The sequence below is a fragment of the Elgaria multicarinata genome, chromosome 2 (genome assembly GCF_023053635.1).
Source record: "Elgaria multicarinata webbii isolate HBS135686 ecotype San Diego chromosome 2, rElgMul1.1.pri, whole genome shotgun sequence".
Lineage (NCBI taxonomy): Eukaryota > Metazoa > Chordata > Lepidosauria > Squamata > Anguidae > Elgaria > Elgaria multicarinata.
Window position 1 is genome coordinate 8,492,874 of NC_086172.1, and position 23,522 is coordinate 8,516,395.

At 39.6% G+C, this 23,522-nt stretch overlaps 1 protein-coding gene across 1 annotated transcript in view; it reads left to right on the plus strand.

The window, feature by feature from the left end:
• UGP2 (UDP-glucose pyrophosphorylase 2) overlaps nt 1-23,522 on the plus strand; it is a 43,046-nt gene that overhangs the window by 5,410 nt on the left and 14,114 nt on the right. Inside the window, exons 2-4 of the mRNA XM_063115981.1 lie at nt 12,367-12,494; nt 13,989-14,096; nt 21,925-22,110. Coding sequence (XP_062972051.1) covers nt 12,367-12,494; nt 13,989-14,096; nt 21,925-22,110 — 422 coding nt within the window. The remainder of the gene's footprint in view (nt 1-12,366; nt 12,495-13,988; nt 14,097-21,924; nt 22,111-23,522) is intronic.

Consider the following 23,522-nt stretch of genomic DNA (forward strand, 5'->3'; position numbering starts at 1 on the left):
CCCCGAGCTCCTCAGGCACATAGTAAAAGTTCCAAATTGTAAATGAAGTAAAATAATATAAAAGAATTGCTGCTGGTTGCTGCTGCTGTTTCGGCTGGTTGTAAATATCCACGCAGGTGGTAGGGTAGGTCCATTGTATGCTCCTCTGTGTGACTCGAAGTGTGGCTCTAAGTGCACACTTAGCGTTGCACTTTGCATGACGGTGAGGCACTGCCTTTGGCAGCCTTGCCCTTACATACCTGCAGAGGAAGAAGGAGCAGCTGGTGTTTAAGCTGATGTCCAACAGGTTGGGGGAGCAGCAGAAAGCAGGACTCTGCAATTGTGGTTCTCCTCCCCCACCCCAAACACACTTCAACTCCATTACTTTTATGCCAGTACTTTTCCATCTGCAGTGGCTATCGGTTTATTTCTGGGCCTGATTCAAAGTGCTAGTATTAACATTCAAAGCCTAAACAGCATGGGATCATGTTACTTGAAGGATAGTCTCCGCCCATATATTCCTGTGCAGACCCTAAGATTGTCTTCAGCAATCTTTACTCTGGGAGCCCCCGCCAAAGGAAGTAAAGTGGGTGGCTACTAAAAAGAGGGCCTTTTCTGTTGTGACACTCTGGTTGTGGAATGAGCTTCCCAGAGAGGTTCGCCTGGGTGCCTGTGTTACGCTCTTTCCTGTACTAGGTGAAGATCTTATTTTCACAGACGTTTTAGTCTTTCAGTTTTTCTTTTAAACCTTTTAGAGTATTGCAAATCTTTGCACTGCTGTTAGGTTTTATTTTGGTTCTAATTTTAATTTTATTCTGTGGTTTCAAACATAAGCTTTTATATTGTATTTTATCATGTTGAATTTTATGGTTTTCATTGTCGTGAACTACCCAGAGAGCTTTGGCTATTAGGCAATTTTGAAATATAATAAATAAATCTGGGTAATTTCTCCCCTTAATGCTTAGTAAAAATGTGTGTGTTCCCTCTCCCCCGCCCTTTCTTAAATGCATAGCCATAGGTGAAATGGATTCTCATAGGAAATGCTTGTAGATCTACTTGTACTAGTTCATGTCCTGGGGTCAGTGTTCTGTTTTTGTAAAAAATCAAAATCAAATGAAATAGCGAAATGGCTGAAGAAATATTTTATTTATTTATTTATTTAAGCATTTTTATGCCGCCATTCAACCAAAAAAGGCTCTCATAATATATTATAATATAGCCACATATCTAGGATTAAAGGGTGGGGGCAATGTTCCTTTTCTTCCATTGTCACAGTCCTGTGAATATAGCACTGTTTTCCATTTTACAGGTAATGAACTGAAGTGGAAAGCTAGAACCTTGCCAAGAGCCACTCACTACGTTCATAAATGAGCATGGTTTTGAGCCCATTCGTCCCCAAGAATGCATTTGCTTCGCTACATTCTAAAATTATGATATTAAATCAGATAATTTGTGATTTAGTGTAATTTATTCTAATCTGTGGTTTGGGCTTTCAAGAAAATTTTGAATTGGAAAAATATTCCTCTCCCCTAACCTGAACTGATTGAGCATATTTTTTGACTTACTTTTTTAGTTTTGTTTACTAAATATGCATCATGTTACATTCTATATAAATACTTGAAAAGTTCCCCCCCTCCAATAGCCAAAATTGGATGAACTGGAAAAAAGAACAAAGTTGTCAGGTGTGCTTAGGCTGTAGTGTTGTATGTTCATGGGAGTAAGTCCCACTGAACTCATTTGGGACTTTGTTCTGAGTATTTATTTATTTATTACATTTCTATACCGCCCAATAGCCAAAGCTCTCAGGGCGGTTTACAAAATTAAGACAATTCAAAACAAAACAACAGTATAAAACCATAATATAAAATACAATATAAAAGCACAACCAAGATAAAAACAGCAGCAATGCAAAAATACAAATTTAAAATACAAATTTAAAACAACAAAGTTAAAATTAATTTATAGACTGTTAAAATACTGGGAGAATAAAAAGGTCTTCACCTGGCGTCTAAAAATATATAATGTAGGTGCCAAGCGAAGCTCCTTAGGGAGCTCATTCCACAGCTGGGGTGCCACAGCAGAGAAGACCCTCCTCCTGGTAACCACCTGCCTCACTTTCTTTTAAAGTAGAGGATTGTGTTAGTTGTAATTTTAAATGTTCAAATTCAAACAAAACCTTCAATATTTGGAGACAACGACAATAGCATAAACTTCCCTTATTTTTATTTAGATTTTAAGAAAACAATAAAGGCACTAAAATTGGTTAATACCTCCTTGAGAGATGGTGTGGTTCCCATTGTGAGATGATTCAACCCCCTTTAAAGAAAACCAATCTGGATCCATTTGAATAATTACCATCCAATGTTAAACTTGCCATCATTAGGCAAGGTACTCAAGCAGTTGGTGATATATCAGTCCCAGGAAGTTTTGGATAACACTGATTTCTGGCCTGTGAGTAAGCAGTGAGATGGCCACATTTGCTGATACCAGATTATTTGGGATGCTTAAAACAAAGAGGATTGTGAAGAGCTCCAAAAGAATCTTGCTACAGTCCCTTGAGACTCCTTTTTACCTTTTTCTTTAAAGGATCCCAACCATGAATGCAGTTGGTATATGGCTGCCCACTCTGTGGATTACTCTTTCTTTCTGTTTCCACCTTTGGGCCTCTCCTTTTATTCTCCCACTGGTTCTGCAATTCTCTGACCCCTTTTTGGTCCTACCGCAACCAGCTTGGCACTTTGTGCACCTTTTTATTCACTTTTTATTTTACCGCTGTCACCATATAAATCAGTACCTTACCTCTGATACTTAAAGAATCCAATCCAGTGTGAAACAAAATTATTATTATTATTATTATTATTATTTATTTATATAGCACCATCAATGTACATGGTGCTGTACAGAGTAAAACAGTAAATAGCAAGACTCTGCCGCATAGGCTTACAAGTAAATTCATGCATTTTATCAAGCTTGTGGTTTTATTTGTTTCAGTGCTTGGTTGTTACAATAAAGATGTCATGTATCTTTGCCTACTCTACCCTCTAAAGTCCTAATCTAACTTATCCTGCTCCCTCTTATACCAAAACAATAAAACATAGACCCTGCACTAATCTATCGTCTTTAGCAGACTGACCCCGACTCTCCTCAACTACTAACTACCAACTGATTTTTAACTGTCACTCCCCTTCACACACTCAAATCCAACAGCCAATCAGCATTCACTCCATTCTATTCACTCACTCCCCCCAACAGAATTAACTACTTACCAGCCTTATCATATGAAGTCTAAACTGCATTTACATAATAGATATTTAGCATATTATTATTATTTATTTATTTATATAGCACCATCAATGTACATGGTGCTGTACAGATTATACACAGTAAATAGCAAGACCCTGCGCATAGGCTTACAATCTAATAAAGTTGTAGTAAACAATAAGGAGGGAAAGAGAATGCAAACAGGCACAGGGAAGTGCATACAAGAGTGTAACATAACAGAACTCTCCAAACTGAATCCAGTCTGGATTTCAGTCCGGATTCAGGCCTGGTTTGGGGATGGGATCAGCCTTGGTCACCCTGATGGATGACCTTCTTTGGCAGAGGGACAGGGGAATATGAGCCTCTTATTTCTTCTTGATTTCTCAGCAGCTTTTTATACGATTGACCATGCTATCCTCTTAGAACGCCTCCGTGAGTTGGGAGTTGGAGACCTTGTTCTACAGTGGTTTGACTTGCATTTGTGGGGTTGGTTCCAGAGAATAGCAATGGTTGACTGCACCTCTGCCCCATGGCAGCTAAACTGTGGGGTGCTACAGACCGCCATCTTATCCCCAATGTTATTTAATATCAATATGGAGCTTTTGGGAGCAGGCTTGAGGAGACTTACAGGTGTCACTAGTATGCTGATTTGGTTTGAGTCTATACAATGAGCCTGGAATGAGTTTGGGCTCATGCTCTCCTCTTCCCCACACTCCCATGAACTATGATTCCTTCCCTTCCTTTCTTCAAACCATAGTTTGCTGTTGCATCTGAAGCAGCAATCTTTGCTGTGGTTTTGGTTGGCTTTGTAAATCGGGATCATTTACCTAGCAGTACTTCTCTAAACCAAGCCTCTGTCTAAATTTCATTGTGTTAGAAATGTGAAAGTGAATAAAAGGCTGTTTCATACAACTTTTATATGCACACAAATATTTTGCAGTTATGTATTAAGTACAAGGCTAGAGTCCTAATATTTTTGGAGAGGGGTTGGAAATCAACGTTCAAGAGAGCGAGAGAGTAGGCTGTGGTTTGTAAACTATTGCTTTATGCATAATTTTCTTTAGGCTATATGGGAGAATTAAAATCAGTCAAAATTTCAATAAGAAGAGGTGGGCTGGCTGGAGTCGAAGGCAGTAAAATTAGATATATTGGACTGGCACTGCTGAGAACTGAGAAGAATTGCATTGTCCCAATATGTAGTAAGTTTTTAAGCGTGATAAATATGGTATGGTTTATGGGGAACCTTCAGTTCTTCAGACCTGATGACAAAAAGTCATGCCAACAATTGTCCTGTAACCTGAAAACTGATACAGCCAAGTGAGGGTAGGGATGCTAAATGGGAGAAATCTCCTTATTTTCATGTTTCTTTGCAGCTTTGGTATTATTCCAATAAATGATTTACAATTTTGTCTTCAATTTTATTAAGTTAGCATAAATGCTGACTATGGAAAATAGTTCTCCTTAAGGTGAGTACCTATTCCTCCTCCTGTCTCTCTTCCATTTTTATGGACAGGAAATGGCAGTCAAATGTAAACTTAGGGATGTACAAATCAGCAAAACTCAAGCTCGCTAATGTTCTCTGAATTTTGATTCTGTTAAAAAATAAACTGAAATGAGTTTCTCATACACCCCTATGAAGACCTAGTACGATTGTTGCTTGCCTCCCTAATTGCCACCCTGAGGCATTGGAGGTGTCAGTATCTATCGTTCTTGCCCCAGCATGCAGTCTTTAATTCTTGGGAGATGAGGTAGACGAGCACAAGCAACAAGAAGAATGCCTCTCTCCTCAAACGTGTACAGACTCCCCTCCCCTGATGCTTTCTTCTTCCCATTTGTGAATAGTTTCAGGCAATGTGGAAATGAATTCCAGTGCTGGCTTGAAATTGGCTTGTAGAAGTAGGAAAAGAGAAAGTGGGAGGTTATAACTTTTTCAGGACATTGTATCTTTCAAATTCACTTTGTTGAAAAGTTTCATAAGACTGTTTTGCTGTGTGGATATTACAGGAACATCTCATAAGAATATAAGAAGAGCCATGCTAAATCAGACCGAGGGTCAATCTAGTCCAGCATTCTGTTAACATAGTGGTTGACCAGCTGTCGAGAAACCCACAAGCAGGACTTAAGTGCAACAGCACCCTCCTGACCAACTTCCCCAGCAACTGGTGTACATAGGCTTACTGCCTCTGATACTGGAACCTTCTCTTCCAGGAATTTTTCTAACCCGCTTTTAAAGCCATCACTATGTCTTGTGGTAGTGAATTCCATAGGTTGACTATGTGCTGTGTGAAGAAGTACTTCCTTTTATCTGTTTGAAATCTTCCACCACTTCATGGGCTAACCCCAGATTCTATTATTATAAGAGAGAAAGAAAAATGTCTCCCCATCCTCATTCTCCACACCATGCAAAATTCTGTATACCTCTATCGTCTCTCCCCTTACCCTTTTCCCAAGCTAAACAATCCCAGCTTGTTGTAACCTTTTCTCATAGGGGAGTTGCTCTAACCTCTTGATCATTTTAGTTGCACCCTTTCTTTACTTTATCCAACTCCACAGTATCCTTTTATGGTGCGGTGACCAGAACTGTGCACAATATTCTAAGTATGATCACATCATATATTTATATAAAGGCAATATGATATTGAGAGTTTTATTCGCAATTTGTTTCATAACTATACTTAATTTGGAGCTTTTTAAGAGCAGCCACACATTGAGTTGACATTTTCATCAAGCTGTCCACCACAACACCAAGATTTCTTTCTTGGTTGGTCACCGCTAGCTCAGATCCCACGAGGTTGAGATTTTTTGTCCCAACATCCATCACTTTATACTTGCTTACATTGAACTACATTAGCCATTCAGATGCCCATTCCTACAGCTTGGAAATCCTCACAATTCCTTTTCATTTTCACCACCCTAAATAATTTGGTGTCATTAGTAAACCTGGCCACTTTACTGCTCAGTGCAAATTCCATAACATTTATGAAAAAATTGAAAAGCCTTGGTTCCAGTACAGATCTTTGTGGGACCCCACTATTCAATCTCACCATTGGGAGAATTTACCATTAATTCCTAGTCCCAGCTTTCTCTTTTTAACTAGTTACTGATCCATAAGAGGACTTCTGCTCTTATTCCATGACTGCAAAGTTTGCTCAACAGTCTTTGTCAAAAGCTTTTTGGAAGTCCAAGTAAACAATGCTGACCAGATCACCCTTGTCTGCATATTTACTGACACTCTCAAAGAACTGTAAAAGGTTAGTAAGACAAGACTTACCTTTGTTGAAGCCACGTTGATTCGTTTTCAGTAGGGCTTGCAATTCTATAGGTTTATTAATTTTATCTTTAATAATTCCTTCACCCAATTTGCCTGAAACAGCCTTAACTAAACCAGCCTATAATTTCCCTGTTAGATCCTTTAAAAACAACAACAACAAAAACTGTTATATTGGCCATCTTCCAGTCTTCTGGTACAGAGGCTGATCTTAGGGACATGTTGCATATTTGGCTTAGAAGATCACCAATTTCATATTTGAGTTCTTTGAGAACTCTAGGATGGATTTCATCTGGGCTCAGTGATTTATTTATTTTCAATTTGTCAGTAAGGTTGAGAACTTCATATTTTGTCATCACTATTTGCCTCAGTCGCTCAGCCTCCCTTCCTGAAAACATCAGTTCAGGCACAGGTATCAGTTCCAAATCTTGTGCAGACGAGAAGAATAAATTCAGCTTCTCTGTAGTCTCCGTTATTACTCCAACTGCATTGTCATTCAATACTCCAGCTGCCTCACTAGCTGGTTTCTTGCTTCTGATATATTTAAAGAATTCTTTATTATTGGCCTTGATGTTGTTACTGATATGCTCCTCAAAATGCATTTTGTCACCTCTTATTGTCTGATTGCATCCCCTTTGTGCAAGCTTGTGCTCCCTTTTGTTTTTTTCTCTTGGGCAAGACTTCCGTTTCCTGAAGGAAGCCCTCTTTTCTTTTAATAGCTTCCTTGACACTGTTAACTATGCCGGTGTCCTCTTGGACATAGTACTACTTTTCCCAACCTGCAGTATACATTTTAGTTAAGCTTGTATTATTGTGGTTTTGAGTAACCTCTAAGCATTTTGAAGGGTTTTAACCCTCTTGATGCCCCCCTTTAACTTCCTTTATACCAGTTTCCTCATTTTTGAGATGTTTCCTTTTTTTTAAGTAAAATGTGTCTGTGTTGGACTTCCTTGGCAATCTGATAGCACTGTGGTCACTGTTTCCAACTGGTTCGCCAATATTTACATCTCAAACTAGTAATTGTTTTTAGAATAAGATATTTTATGTGATTATTTAAAAAATGGACCTTCCTAGCAAAATTTATTTATTTAAATATGAATTTTTATTGCTGATCATAGAACTAAAATTCAGGTGCTGTTTCTGTAACCTACCTATTTACACACTCCATTTTAAGTGTGCTATTAAGACATTTTAAGTGTGAATGCAACAATGTACAGATATAGAAATGGTCCTGAGAGATTTACGACTGACTGCATGTTAATGTTGAGTGCGCAGTTGGCAAATGTGTAATTCTCTCTGTATAAGATGTTACATGATCCTTGGCCTTATATAAATCTGTAACAAGGTTTGTTGTGTCATCTGAAATGAGGGATATCTAACACAGAATTTTCAGCACTTTTTGAAATGATTATTCCTTTAGTTCTTTGGAGGAAGCCCCGTGGCAGTTGAAATAGGTTTGAATTTGTACTGTAGGTATTGACTTGACCAGAATACATGTCAAAATATAAAATACAATAGTAAAATACCAGTGTCTTGCAGTGTATAGTTGCAAAACCAGTGACTTATTCCTGTGTACTAATATAAAGTTATAGACTGTTATCCAGTGAACTCTGTTACATGTGTGCGGAACTTTTAAATTCCTTTTAAATAGCAACCCTCTCATGCTCCTTCGAAAATTTCTCTTGAAACCCCCTCCCCTTCTTCCCAAAATCTGAAGTGGGTATAGCTTTAAAAAGAACATTACACAACCTTCTGTTCCTGCTGATTTTACTACGTGTATATCTGGGGCTGAGATGTAAAGTGTGTAACTGTTATCTATTCAGATAACTGGACAAATGGGTAGTGTAGGGAGAAACCTCTTTAGTATGAATTCCTCTTTCACGACAGATTTGTGTGCAATCTCATGCACAGAAAGAGACAACATAAGAGGTTTTCTGATCAAATACTTGCTGCCTTTAAGCACTTTAAGATGATGATGATTTAATTTTATGAATATCACAATATCTCTCCACCCCCTCTGCTACAGTTTCATGCATTGCAACATTGAGCCGATCTGCAAGACAGAAATGGCAACTGCAACTTATAGTAGGAAATGGCTACTACAAGCTTTACAGAGGAATTAGTTAGAAAATGCCATGTGCCTTCTGACACAGCAGAACTTGTTAAGCAAGTTAAGACTACCTGCACGTAAGATGAAAATGCTCTGGGCAAATATTGCAAAACCTAAAAATGCCCTAGTATGGAACTGGCAGTATTGTGAAATGAAAAACAAAGTTTATATGTTGAAACAGTTGGCTTCCTCTGTGGATATTTTTTTATTTTGTCACTTTTTTTCCATTACAAAAGATCACTGAGTATTTCATAATCTCACTTATATCTGGCACTTAAGGGTTTTTTAGAGTTGTCATCCAAAATTAGCCATTTTTTTTTTGAGATTACCAGTATATTCAAGTCATTCATGAATTTAACATTCCATTGATAGAAAAATGGAGTATCAAACTCTTTTTGGACTCAGATGCACCCCTATAAAGCCATACAATTAAAATAGCTGGGCAAAAGTATTAAGCATAACACCATTTGCAAGAAACCTACCCACCACCATCCCTTCGTTGAGAACTTTCCTGTTTCAATAAAAATATATAGTTATAGGTTTTAAGTACATAAATCTAGAAGAACAGAGTGTGGGGTCTAACAGACCACACTGTTTCAAATATAAAATATTGTTCCATTAACATACAGGTAACATAATTATAATCATTACATAAGAATTACAGTGCAATTATTATGAATAACCATGGTGACTACATACATACTTTTGTAAACTGCCCAGAGAGCTTCAGCTATTGGGTGGTATAAAAAAGCAATAAATAAATAATATAACAAAACTTAAACCCTGTAAGCATAGCACAAGCTACTCGAGCAACTTACGCACAATAACCAATTTCACAGTTGTGAGTAGGACAGACAAAACAATTACGTGAAGCACATTATTGCTGTAATTTTCTGTCAGTTTGTTGACCACATAGATGACACCTGACCCTTTCGTGGTGTCAGCAGTGGCAATCCATACTTATCCTGAGGCTGCCTCTCTTGATAGCATAGATAAGTCGGCTATATTTCTATTCTCAACCTAGAATTTGATCAACTCCTCCCTGGTCTACGAAGAAGAGATGTCATTTTGGATGTTAGGAACTTTGGAAACTTGCCTTATACTGAGTCAGACCCAGGAGTGTTCCTAGGTTATTAAGAGGCCCATAACACAGGCCCATAACACAGATTTTCAGGGGCTGTGTGTGTATTTGTCTGGACCATTGTTCTGAGAATTATAGACAGCCTAGAGGTATCCATAAGTACTCCACCAGCAAAGTTTCAGAAGGCCAAGTGCAGCAGTTCACGTGAAAGTGGAGTTTTCTTTCCCTTCCATTCATCCCCCCTATGTTGGTTTTGTTTTGTTTTTTGCTTTGGTAAATTTGTATGAAAGGGGAGCAGATCATAGAGGTGTCACCAGGCAAGAACCTGCAAAGTTTCAGAAGGATAAGAGCTTTGAAATTGTAATGCTTATAATGTAAGGCTTTTTCATAGTGAAGTGTTGTTGTATTGCAAGACTGACTTCTGAGTAGATATACATAGGATTGTATAAGTGAGCAGTTTTTATCTCTGCTCCACTCAAAAAACTAAACTCCTATTTTTCTTAAAGCTTTCTGTTCATAGAAGCATAGAAAGCTGCCTCATACTGAGGCCTTAGCTAGACCTAAGGATTATCCCAGGCAAATGGAGGGGTCGTCCCTGTCTGCTCCCGGTATCCCCTGTGTGTCATTTGGATGTACAGGGATGATCCCGGGATATAGGCCTGGTCTAGCCATGGCCTGAGTCAGTCCTTTAGTCCATCTAGCCCAGTATTGTTGACACTGACTGGTAGCAGTGGCTCTCCAGGGTCTCAGACGGGATTCTTTCCTAGCCTTGGTTGGAGATGCTGGGTACCGAACCTAGCACCTTCCGCATATCAAGCATGTGTTCTATCACTGAGCAGCGGCCCTTCCTATTGCAGTTGCTCCCCCTGCAACTGACAAACAAAATAGCCCCAGGTTCCTCCCTCTGAAAAATCTGGACTCACTTACCTCAAAGGCCTGTGCCTTTGAGGAGAAGTAAAACAACCCCTGTTGTCTGTTTGTATTAAGCCAAATGCATTTCAGAACTTCTCTTGCCCATCAAAGAGAATTCTCTTTGAGAATCCCCGAAGACGTGCTCTGGATGGAAAAAAAAGGGAGAGAAATAAAAACCAGGATGGGGAAGAAGATGAGGCTCCTTCCATAGAGGTAGCATTCAGGGGAATTTAGGAGGTGGTGGAAGGTTTGTAAGGATTGCACATAATTAAATTAATATTATGAGGTGAGGTGGCTTTTTTTTTTCTTTTTTAAAAATGGTAAAACCTATTTAAAAGCTCAAGCACTTCCTGGATCATGACATCACATAGTCCTAACCCTCCTTTTGATATAATCTGCAGCCTGCAGCTATTTAGGACAAATTAAAGTAACCCCACTAACATGCCTTGTGTGTATTCCCCCCCCCCATTTTTCTCAGTTCTCTCCGTAGGGGTGGGGTTTGACCCCCAAAGTTCTAAAAACAATGTTGATTTTATTTTACTATATTTGGCATGGACCCCCCTGAAAAAAACCACATAGCAATTCACACCTCTTAGTTGAGGATTGGAGCATATGGTTGTAGATGATTTGACACAAAAGTTTTATTAGTTTTATTATATTTATTTATTTATTTATTATTACATTTTTATACCACCCAATAGCCGAAGCTCCCTGGACGGTTCACAAAAATTAAAACCATAATAAAACAACCAACAGTCTAAAAACATAAATACAAAATACAGTATAAAAAGCACAACCAGGATAAAACCACGCAGCAAAATCGATGTAAGATTAAAATACAGAGTTAGAACAGTAAAATTTAAATTTAAGTTAAAATTAAGTGTTAAAATACTGAGAGAATAAAAAGGCCTTCAGCTGGCAATGAAAAGTATACAGTGTAGGCGCCAGGTGGACCTCTCTGGGGAGCTCATTCCACAGCTGGGGTGCCACAGCCGAGAAGGCCCTCCTCCTAGTAACCACCTGCCTCACTTCTTTCTCTGTGCTGTCAGGGCTACCTTCTTGTTTTACTAATTACTAAAGCAAGCCAGCATCTATTCTTCTAATATTAGGCAGATTGGCACTTCCAAGCTTCATAATATTGGATATTTAGTCTTATCTCTCCGTGTGTGAAATGAGTGGCTTAAAAAAACAAAGTAAATACAGATGAGAGGGATAGAGCAATTCACTTTTCACGTTGCTTAGTAATGGCTGGATACTTAGGTAAGAAAACACTAAGGGAGGGAGATGAGTGATTCAGACAAATTACTAGAACCAACTGAGGACAGTTCATGGGCAAGTTTCTATTTTAGTATGACATAATTTGTTGAAAGGAAAATTGTATTGCTTGGCAAATCTATAGCACTTGGCCATTGAATTGCAGAACAGCCTGATGTTTTTCTCGCATCTATTACTTCTGAATTTTATGTTTGTGACTTGTTGATTAACATTTTAACATAGTTGACTAGTTGACTAATATTTCCATGTAGTTGAAATAGTCTTCTAGTCCATTGGTTGATTAACAAAACAGAAACATAATGTATTTTTTAAAAAAAAATGTGGAAAAGAAATTCGAAACACAATTTTGAAGCACAGTGTAAATGATTTTTTTTAAAAAAAAGACATATTAAAGTTACTTATATTTTCATCATAAAAGCATTTTGTTCCTATCTTTCTCAATACCTAGCTACTAAAATTATCTTTGTTTGTTTTTTAAAGATTTTAGCAAAGCGATGTCTCAGGCCGGTACTTCCCAATTCCAGGAAGCAATTAGACAAGAACTGGAATATTCCATGAAAGTGGAACTGGACAAAATACTCGCAACAGCACCACAGAATGAAGTAGAGGTATGGACTGAAGCAAATTATTTTTGAGAGAAAATACTTTATTTCCCCTCATAAACATTTACTTACTTTCAGAATTGTGACATATTTGGAATTTAGAATAATGAATGTTTAACTCATGTTAATAACTGGACAGGTGTCCTTGGAGCTCTAAACAAGTAAGGAAATGACAACAGAATTTGAAGTGGGTCCCATTTAGGAGCTCTGTTGTCCTTAAGCATGGTGTGGTCCATAGGACTGCACGCAATAATAAAGTACAATCTCCAATGTATTGCTTTTCATTTTGGTCATAGTAGTAGTGACTTGGGGCCAGACGTCATGATACCTGAGCTGCCTGGTAGCAGAGCAAGAGCTTGACTTTGTCTGCGGATAGAGAAGGAAACTCAGAAATAATGATACAGATACCAGAGCTTGGGATAACTAGGGCTTCTTTATTTAATTGGGAAATTCACTCCTCCCTGGATCTAATGCAGGAATCTAATTAATATTTTCTCCAGGCAACTAGCCTGCCATTATGGGCGAGCCACTCGGCCGAGCCAGGAGTTGGGTAAAAGCCGGCTCCATTCTTGAGCTACACTTGCATACTTGGGAGAACCACCCCATGTCACCCCTGCTCCAAGCTGCACAAGTCAGAGTAGGTGAGACAGAGAGGCTCCCAAAGGCAAGACATAGATCCTGAGTCGTGAGCCACACAGCCCATTGAGGATCAGGCCTCAGAACTTGCCAATCACCATAAGATGTCAACGAGTGGTCAACAACCTCTTCTGATATCTTAAGGTTCCTGCACAACCCGCCAATGGAGGGTGCCCCGCTTCAGCGCCCTACCACCCCCATCCCCTGCCCAGGTTGAAAATCCCGCAGGCCCACATGCAGATCCTGCAGGAAAATATCATAACCTGTATTGGATGGGTGAACCCATCTGCCCTAGAAGGTTCCCCTCTGGATAATCAAAATTTGGGATAACTGATCACTCATCCCTGCGAATCCTTACCAGCAGACGAATTTTCCTATTGACTTTTGTCATTGCCCTATTTAAACTAGGGGCTTCCCCACCCTCAGGCTCCACTCATGCTAGACGCTGTCCACGTGCCCAAGGCACACAGGGCGTTCTTTCTTCCTCCTCCCTGCCCGCAAATCCCTCCTCCTGCCGTAGTCGTGCTATGTTTTACACAGCGGAAACTCCTGAACAGAGTACAAGCTCCTCAGGTATCTTTAATAACTGGGTGGATGGGAAGGAAGAGGTAGATGGAAGTTCAGTGTAAGTGCAAAGTGATGCATTTCATATGTATACAGAAAGGGTCTAGCTGGCTGTGATGCCCAGCCCCTAATTGTGGAGGAGAACCCATGAGGAATTTTCCAGTACATGCCCTTTTAAAGTTAGAGAGTTGTAGAATAGTTCCTTTCAGTGGGGCTTGCATGAGAGTTAATGGCAGTTCATGAACTTGGCTGATGTTATTTTCAAAAAACTAATCTATCCCCATCCTCTGTCTCTTCCAGCACACTAAGAAAGACCTTGAAGGGTTTAAGAAGCTTTTTCACAGATTCTTACAAGAAAAGGGACCTTCTGTGGACTGGGAGAAGATTCAGAGACCTCCAGAAGATTCTGTAAGTTACAACAACTTGATGTGATTAACTCCCTCTGTAGTGGATCTCATTATTTTTCTGATTCCAAGTGTTCAACTCACTCAAGGATCAAAACATTCAGACCTAAGCAGCGACTGTTCAAATCAACTGGAAGGAACCAGGCTTCCACCAACTAACAATTTTCCTCTACACATATTACATTGAAAGCAAAAAATCACATAGCAGCTCACTATCCACAAGGATACAAGGTTATCTCCATCACTGAAGAGAGGTTTGGGCAATGTCTGCAAATTGCCTCTGGGTAGAGATAGCTTTCCAAGGACATATTGTGGAATTGGGAAAACATCCACAGCTACAAATGTATAACTTCTCAGAAAGTAAGGTGCCCCATCAAATACCATCTCATTCTGCCTTTAACATCTTTTAGAAATAAGGTCTATCAAATCAGTTCTTTAGGAAAGGCTCATACAGTTATAGAATCATAGAATAGCAGAGTTGGAAGGGGCCTACGAGGCCATCGAGTCCAACCCCCTGCTCAATGCAGGAATCCACCCTAAAGCATCCCTGACAGATGGTTGTCCAGCTGCCTCTTGAATGTCTCTAGTGTGGGAGAGCCCACAACTTCCCTAGGTAACTGGTTCCATTGTCATACTGCTCTAACATTCAGGAAGTTTTTCCTGATGTCCAGCTGGAATCTGGCTTCCTTTAACTTGAGCCCGTGATTCCGTGTCTTGCACTCTGGAAGAATCGAGAAGAGATCCTGGCCCTCCTCTGTGTGACAACCTTTTAAGTATTTGAAGAGTGCTATCATGTCTCCCCTCAATCTTCTCTTCTCCAGACTAAACATGCCCAGTTCTTTCAGTCTCTCTTCATAGGGCTTTGTTTTCAGACCCCTGATCATCCTGACTCAATTTTCTGTAGTAGGTATTTATAAACAATATTAGCTGCACAGTGGCTTATCTCATGAATATACAATAGAATAGAAATATCTTACAAATAGAGTATGGAAATGCTATGAAAATAAATAAGAGAAATGCAACAGGATGGAAATGTTTTATTCCATTATAGCAGCTATCACAAAGCTTCTGTAACATCAGTGGATCTGTCAGAGGTTTATCTAGACCTGACCTCCCCTAAAATGCTCCCATCATTCCTGACAATGGCCATACTGGCTGTGACTGATGGAAGTTGGTCCAAAATATCTGGAGGGATAAAGCTACTCTAGCATAATTAGACCATGGGGGCATGATGCAATCTTAATGGATGTTATTATATGGTCCTTTATATTATAATGACCTTTCACATCTATTAAAACGTTTCTCACTGCTTGCAACATTGCTTCTGATTGTTACTTTCTTCCTCTAATAAAGCAAAATTGTGTTAATTTAGATGACATAATAGCTTAAAATCTTTCACTTATGCACTCAGTCATCTATTTATGGCTTTAAAATAACAGCTCTGAACTCTTTAACTTTAGTCCATGTTCTGAAGAAAAAGGTACTATTAAAATGCAATTTAAAAGCAATTTTAAATGAAAACAAATGCAGCCAATCAAATATGCATCCATTTAATCTCAGTGTTAACCCTGGTCTTCTCTAGTCTGTAGTGGGGAAAAGATAGCTGGGCCGTAAGGGTTTCTTAATTTTAATTGGATAATTTGATTTGATTTGAAACATATTTTTGTAATTAGTCAATATGCTCAGGGCAAATGGCAGCTCCTTTGAGATGAAACACCTGAAAGACCACTACACAAACTATTTGCGACTACGTAGTTTTGATCTGCAAATATTTGATCAAATAGATATTTTTAAAGGTTGCTGTCTGTTCTACTGGGTACTTAGCCAGTTACCGTTCAGGATGCAATGAGCACAAGTAAGTCAAGAAAATTGCTGGATTCCCGGAGAAGAGATGTATGTCAGTTGTAACCAGTGTTATGTTGATAGGTCTTATTCAGATTCCAGTGTCACTCTCAGTGCTTTGTAATCCCATCCTGTTTTTAGGATACACTGGTATAAGGATGTTTCAAGCTTAGGAAAAGCACTTCTTAGGAAAGCACCTGCATGTAGTTTAAAAATGCAGTTTTACTGTAACTACTCAAATTTAAAAATTTAAGGATGAGTTTGTTTTATTCAGGCTCAAGAACTTTGAGAAACACTGCTCTAACCTCTGTATTTTATTCGTCATCTCTTATATTTTTGATCAGTTCCTATAAACTTGTATCCATTCCTAATCCCTACCTAATCATTGTATTTAACTTCCTGCTTTGAAAATGTAGGGTGTGCACTCTTAATACAGCTGTCAAAACTACTTCCATTGTGGTAAGAATATGTCTAGGAACTCACTTTTTAAAACCCTTAAATTCTAGTTTTTGCGAAGTCTACAAACTGGGGGGAAAAGGCTACTTGGTAGATACAATATTCCTCTGATTTCAAAAGTAGATCTAAACTATAGATGAATAGGCTGTTTCCAGTGGACAAATATGTCAACAGTCAATCCTACGCTTGACCAAGAACACTTTCTCCTTTCCGGTCACTGAGGTCATCAGAGAGCATGCTCCTGGTGGTTCCCCATTGTCTGATTGGAGTCCACCCAGAGAAAAGCCTTCAGTGCGGTGGCCCCTTTCTTTAAAATTCCCTGCCTCTGAAGGTCAGGCAAGCACCAACACACTGTTGATTCTCGTGCCTCCTGAAAATAGCTCTGTTCCAGGAAGCCTTCTTGCCATGGTTTTATTGTCTTTCTCTTTGTTTGATTTTTAAATAATGTCATTATTGTATTTTATTTTTTTTATCCTTGTACTGTTTTATCTCTTATTGTTCACCACTCCGGAATCTGTTTAGATATAGAGTGGTATATAAATGCTGCAAATGAATAAATAAATGTTTGCCAAGAAGTATTTTCCACTTTATTGATAAGAGTACACTCCCAAGTAAGTGTGTGTAGAATTGCAGCCTAACAGTGCCAACACTCCTTTCTTAGTAACTATAATGGTCAGACTTGCCAATATTTTACAAAATTCACAGGCCTTCAGATAAAATCTCCATTGTAGTAGAACTTTGGAGCGTGCAGCACATTTTGCTGTGACCAGTAAACATCCTTATCTGGTATTGTAGTGTTTAATATCCTCTTGCATAAAGCCAATTTTTACATCCATCAGTATTGCTCCTTTTTTATTTATATTTTATTTATTTTAGCACTTTTATCCTGCCCTTTAGCCAAAAAGGCTTTCCAGGCAGCTTACAAAAATATTTCTTTTTTCTTTGCTCAATCCTACCCAACATCCCAAACCTAGAAGTTCTTCTTCGTGGTCTTTGTGCATCGCACATATGGGCTCTGTGCCTGCGCAGGGCCAGCTTCGGAAACTTTTATAGCTGAAATCTTTTTAGGCAGGAACCCCTTCCCCACCGTCCACTGAGCATGCTCAGGGGTTCCCACCTGATCCCCTCAGTTCTCTTCAACCGCCTGTAGGGTCAACAACGTTTGGAGACTTCTCTTATATTGTAGTATTTTACCTCAGCTGAATCTACTATTTTCATCCTTTATCTTCTCTCCAGTTTTTCCAACTTTTTTTATATAGTTATAATAATAATAATAATAATAATAATAATAATAATAATAATAATAAAAGAGATATTTGTTTGTTCGTTAGTTTAGTCTTGGTGCCTATGGCACACCAAGGCCTCTTCAAAAAATGCTCCAGTTGCGGGCAGAAGATATCGCAGACCGACGGACATTCCCTTTGTTTGCTTTGTTGGGGAGACGCATGTCGTTGAGTCCTGTTGCTTTTGCCTAAGATTCTCTAGGCAAGCCAGGAAAAACCGCTCAGACTGCTTTCGGGCGTTACTCTGAGAAAGGCGTTGGAGGCAGTGGAGAAACCGAGAACATCTCAACGCTCCAAATCAATGGAGTCTATGCCCCAACCTCCTCCTGCGCGGAGTGAAGCCTTATCGGTTCCCCCCTCCTCCTCCTCTCAATCCGCATCTTCAAAGGACAGGAAGATTGCTAAGAGAGTGAGAGAGCATCCTGGGGCAGAAGAACCCCAGAAGAAGAAAAGCAAATATCATTTGTGGAGAGCAGTGTATTAATCCTCCTTGGGCAAATTTCATCCTGTACTCGTAACGTATAATTTAGATGACTAAGACAAACACAGTGTAGGGAAAAGGTCCCAGAACTTTACTCCCTGGTTGCACGTGGCATGAAATAAAGTTGGTTTTAAATGTTTACTTTTGAACTCAAGTACCTTTTGGTTCCTGTTCAGGAACTGTTACCTGAAATTGGTGCCAATGAATGGAAGTTGTGCAATGTAGTGTTGCTGAACCTACCTAGAAACATGACGTCTAATTTTCCTTCCTTTAAATAATGTTATAATAAATGTTGTTTATATGAATCATTGTCTTCTTCGTAGTCTCTGTACATCACACATATGAGCTCTGTGCCTGCGCAGAGCCTCGTTTTAGGAAGATTCTATAGCTGAGGATTGTTTTGGAAGAAACCCTGCCCACCATCCTATTGCACATGATCTGGCAGATTCCCAGCTTGGAACAATGAACATAGATGGCTTGTGGCACCTCTTTCAGGAGCAGTGTCTGCACCCCATTTAGTTTTCCACTCATTACGCTGGCACCATCATATCTTTGTGCTTTGCGGTTCTTGATATCTATGCCACAACAAGCTAAGATTTCCTTTATGTAGCTCAGTAGTGAAGGAGCATTCACTGAATGGCATGGATGGAAACCAACAAAATGTTCATATATATTGCCATTGTAGCAAAAATGGAGAACTACTGACATTGGTTCCTGCTTACATAGGTCCTTAGTTTCATCATCAGTTAATGCAAAGAAGCCAGCTTCCTTCACTTCATGAGAAATTGACTCTACAACCATTCTGCTTATAATGCTTAACAATTCATCTTGAATGGAATGATGTGTGTACTTTGCATTGCAAGGAAGAGTATTTTAGACTGGATTCTGGGATTGTGTTTTGCGACTAAATGCAAGAGTTCAAGAACATTTCACCTGTTATCACTTGTCTCACTTTCCCAATGTCCACGCTGAGCAATTTTTTGTACAGCAGTGAGCAAAAGAATTTCTGTCAGAGTGGTTATATAATGCCTATTTTTTATAAGTTCTTTATGTGCATAATTGCACTAAAACTGAGCCTCCTTTGGATTTCTGAGTTTGTTTGCAACTCTCCCATTCAACCTTACAGGCTTTGTGGACTGCACTTCTGTTATGCAGCTTCATTCCTGAATCATTAACAGTAGCTTTTTTCCAGTTGTTGTACCCTTTATGAGTAAATGAATTTTCAGCAGTATAGGGATCTTTTCCAGAGAAATGGTGACAAGCAAAGCATAACACAGCATTTTGTATTACACTGTATTCTAAGCAAGAATATCATTTGTACCATGCTGGGTTGAAATGTCTCCATGACAATTGGCCATATTTTGTTGATGGATAACTTTTTAGCGCTGGTTGAATTGGACTTTCTTTTTGAGATTGTGCAATGTCACTTGGATCAGGTAACTTTTTTTTTTTTTTACAAAGGGAGCCATTAACTCAATCCCTAAATTAGCACCTGTTAACTCTGAAACACTTTCATCTTCAGAATTATCTATTTCAAAAATATCAGACTCACTACTATTGCCAGATAATTCCTCCTCCCAGTCAAGTTCTGGTTCAGTTAGTCTTTCCGAGGAGCCCTGTGCTTCTGTGACATCAGACCTTTTCCTGAATTTTGCTCGGCTTGTGAAGTAGTAGTGTAAAGATCCAAAAGACTTATGTTTTTGAAGATGATGCTCCTGATGAAGCTGGGTGTTGTTGTTGTTTTTATTAAAATCCATTGCCTTTGTAATATGCAATAAAAGAAATAAGAGGCATTGAATATGGTGGGATTAATTGCTGAGTAAACATTCATAGGCTTGCACTGTGAGTAGATTCTCCCCATCCCCCATTCCTGTCCTAATTCTTTGAGGAGAAAAAAGAAAGATGTGGAGAAGGTGCAGAGTAATTCTTTTGTCCCCCTCTCATTTTTCCTGGCCTATGTAATGAAAAAAATATGAAGAGATCCATGGAATAAGCAGATTAATCCTTCCAGTGGTGTTCTTCTAGCTGGCCAGCTGCTGGTGCTGGAGTATAGTTTGGAAAACTACCAAGAATAAGTTTAGGTATCAGGGGTTTTAAGTGTGATGCAGTTATGAGTGCCCCCACTCCAAACCTCAGTTACCAAGCTTTTCCTAGTGATTATCCCTACGCCCTCTAGACAGTGTTCTGTTTCCTGGCTCTGAGGTCCCCACACCCTCCCCTGCCCCCTTGCAGCTGGTGCAAAGATAACAGTGCTACCTGCTGATACAGGGTCCTAAATGAAAGTTCATAGAGGGGGAAGAGGGGTGTGCTAGTGGGTAGAGAGGGGGGACCGGGGACATAGTGATATGAGCTGTCTTCAGCCTCCTTCCCTCCCCCTCCATGAAGCCTCTGCTAGATGGGTGAAAATGCCCATCTAGCTAAAATGCAGAGCGGGAGGTGCAATGCACTTCCCGCTCTGCATTGGATACTTGTAAGTCTCCAAGTATCCAATGCAAGCCTAAGTACTCATAAGCCTAAATTTTTCAAATGGATTGCTACATTTCTTATGCCAAAGTAGAGAAACCTAAGGTGAAACATTCAGCCATAACTTTTGATTATACCTACTTGAAATTTTCAAGATCTGCTTCTCCTAATTTGTTTTATTTATTCCCTACATTTTTAAACTGCCCAGTAACCAAAGTTCTCTGTGTGTTGTACATATAAATTAGAAATAAAAAATACAAGATAATACAATTACAATAAAATAGCATGTGATAAAACCAAGATAAAATCAGTCGCAGGCATAAAAACAATGGAGCAAATAATAAAACAAAAAGTAAAAACCAGCAGCAAGGATAAAACAGTGTAAAAACACTAAAGCAGTTCCTGTAAAGGTTGGGAAAATAAAAGGTCTTCACCTGGTGTGTAAAGACCATAATTTAGATCCCAGGGGATATTCTTTGAGGAGGGTGTTTCCTCCACTGAAAAGGCCCTTGCTCTTGTAGTCATTTGACTGAGGCGTCATGAAATTCAAGGGAAGAAGCATATATGCGGCAACACTGGAAAAAGGACAACCAAGTTGAAAAATGGAATACACACAGCAACACGTTACAGTAGAATTGTCATTGTTACAGTAGATGTTATTGGCTTTTATGGGAGTTAGAGATGAGGGAAGGGTGATTGAAATATGGAAAGTATATTTAAAAACCTCTAATTTAGTCCCTGGCATGATCATTTTGAAGATAGCCTGTCTTTAAATGTAAGTTTCGATATGAAGCTGTCAAGAACAGAGTTAGCTAATGAGAATTTGCGACAGAAGCTAACACTATTAAAACCTTAAAAAAAGACTTGCTTTTATCCAGGCAACACTCTTACAGGCCTATTACTGTATCTGAATAATAATGAACACGCTATAAGACATTTATATAAATGGGAAATGACGTATTTGAAAAGCAGGGGACGCTCAAAGCACATTGCTTCCGTCTTAAATGCAGTGAGATTTTAACAAAGAGTGCAGTCTTACATGCCTACTCAGAAGTATTCCCAGGTAAGCAAGCATAGGATTACAGTCGAAGTAATTTAAGGGGTACAGATAAGAAAACTAAAACAGAATTAGAAAAACCTTCAGTTGAGAGTTCCTTCTAAACATAATACTTCTCAAGAAGTATCACTGCAAGTGGAGCCATTTATTTTGTTATTTTCTTCTGATAAACGTGTGAGAAAGTGTATAAAGAATGTGAAGCACTTCAGCCATCTGTAAATAATTCTTAAAACCATTGCTTTCCTTTCAGATTCAGCCCTATGAGAAGATAAAAGCAAGAGGATTACCTGATAGTATTGCTTCAGTTTTAAACAAGTTAGTTGTAGTGAAACTCAATGGCGGTTTGGGTACCAGTATGGGATGCAAAGGTCCAAAAAGCCTCATTGGTGTGAGAAATGAGAATACCTTCCTGGATCTGACAGTTCAACAGATTGAGGTGAGTAACTTGCTTTGGTCCTCTCTTGGTTAGGGCTACTTGTATAGGTTTATGAATAAATATCTAGAGTGAAATCCCACATTGTGTGTGTGTGGTCTTCCACAGTCAGGAGGCATCTAATCAACCATCAAATCCCTGAGCAGTAAGTCACCAAGAAGATGCCTATAACACCTTGTGAGTTGCAGGATTGGGACCAAATTGTCCCCTCTGCACTGCTGGTTTGGTCCCTTTAACATGTTCCTAATCAGTAAGCCAGCAAACAGCAGAGTGGCAGTTGTTTTGACTGCTCTTGCTACACAGCTCTGTAACCAGCCAAAATAGCCCACTGTGATAACCACATGATACACAAACCCATGATGGGTTAAATAATCCACTCTGCAGGCCAGGGATTGTTTTGGTCAGTGTTTGCTCACTGCTTCGATCTGTGGGGAGGAGTCAAGAGGTGTGTGTTGTCAGATGTGGGGCTGCTAATCGTGTAGAGCCCTTCATGTGAGCAATACGTGAAAGGAGGTTAAGTGCTGCCTATATAGGACCCTAGGATATCTCGGAGTTCCCCCTCCGAGACCATAGACACTGCTATGACCTTGGAAGGGGAAATCTGAATGGGGATTGTTCCTCCCTCCCTTGCAGATGCAATGGAAACCATTGTGGGGGTATCCAGAATGCACAATAGGCTGCACCTCTCCAAGAACATTTGTCCAAATAGTCAGGTTGCAAAAGCTAAAAAGCATTCATAGAAAACTGACTAGATGGGGCCCCAGTGACAGAATAGATTCTGAAACAACTGTGACACCAGGAAGTGAAGGAGTGTGGGGCAGGTGGGGGTACCCTGTTGCCGTTCCTTTCAGTAGTTCCCTCGGTCCTGCTGTTTTTGTGGCCACCATAACTGCAGCTCCCTCCTCCCTGCCTTCCTTTCTAAACTTTTGTCTCCATAGCACCAGTGTTGTTGAGCATGTGAGCCACTGCCTCTTTGCAGAACCAGCTTAACTTCTGTGCGGAAGTTGCCACTGGACAGCACTGTCTCCCCATTTGGATCAGCCTGGGCTAGAAAGGACAGGGATGCGCTGGTGAAGGACAGCAGGAGCTCTTGTCCTGATCACATAACCAATACTAAAAGCTTCTGGGAAGGGACTATGAAGAAGAGTTGAGAAAGACAGGTTGCTTACCTGTAACTGTAGTTCTTTGAGTGGTCATCTGTGCAGTCACACATATGGGCTCTGCGCCTGCCAGCTTCGGAAACTTCTTTAGCTGAAAATCTTTTAGGCGGGAATCCCTCCCCCACCGTCCACTGAGCATGCTCAGGGGTTCCCACCTAATCCCCTCAGTTCCTGAAACCGCCTAAACAGTCTCACTGAGGTGAACCACCAGGTAATCAAAAACAATGACACCATAGTGGGGACAGTGGGAGGGTT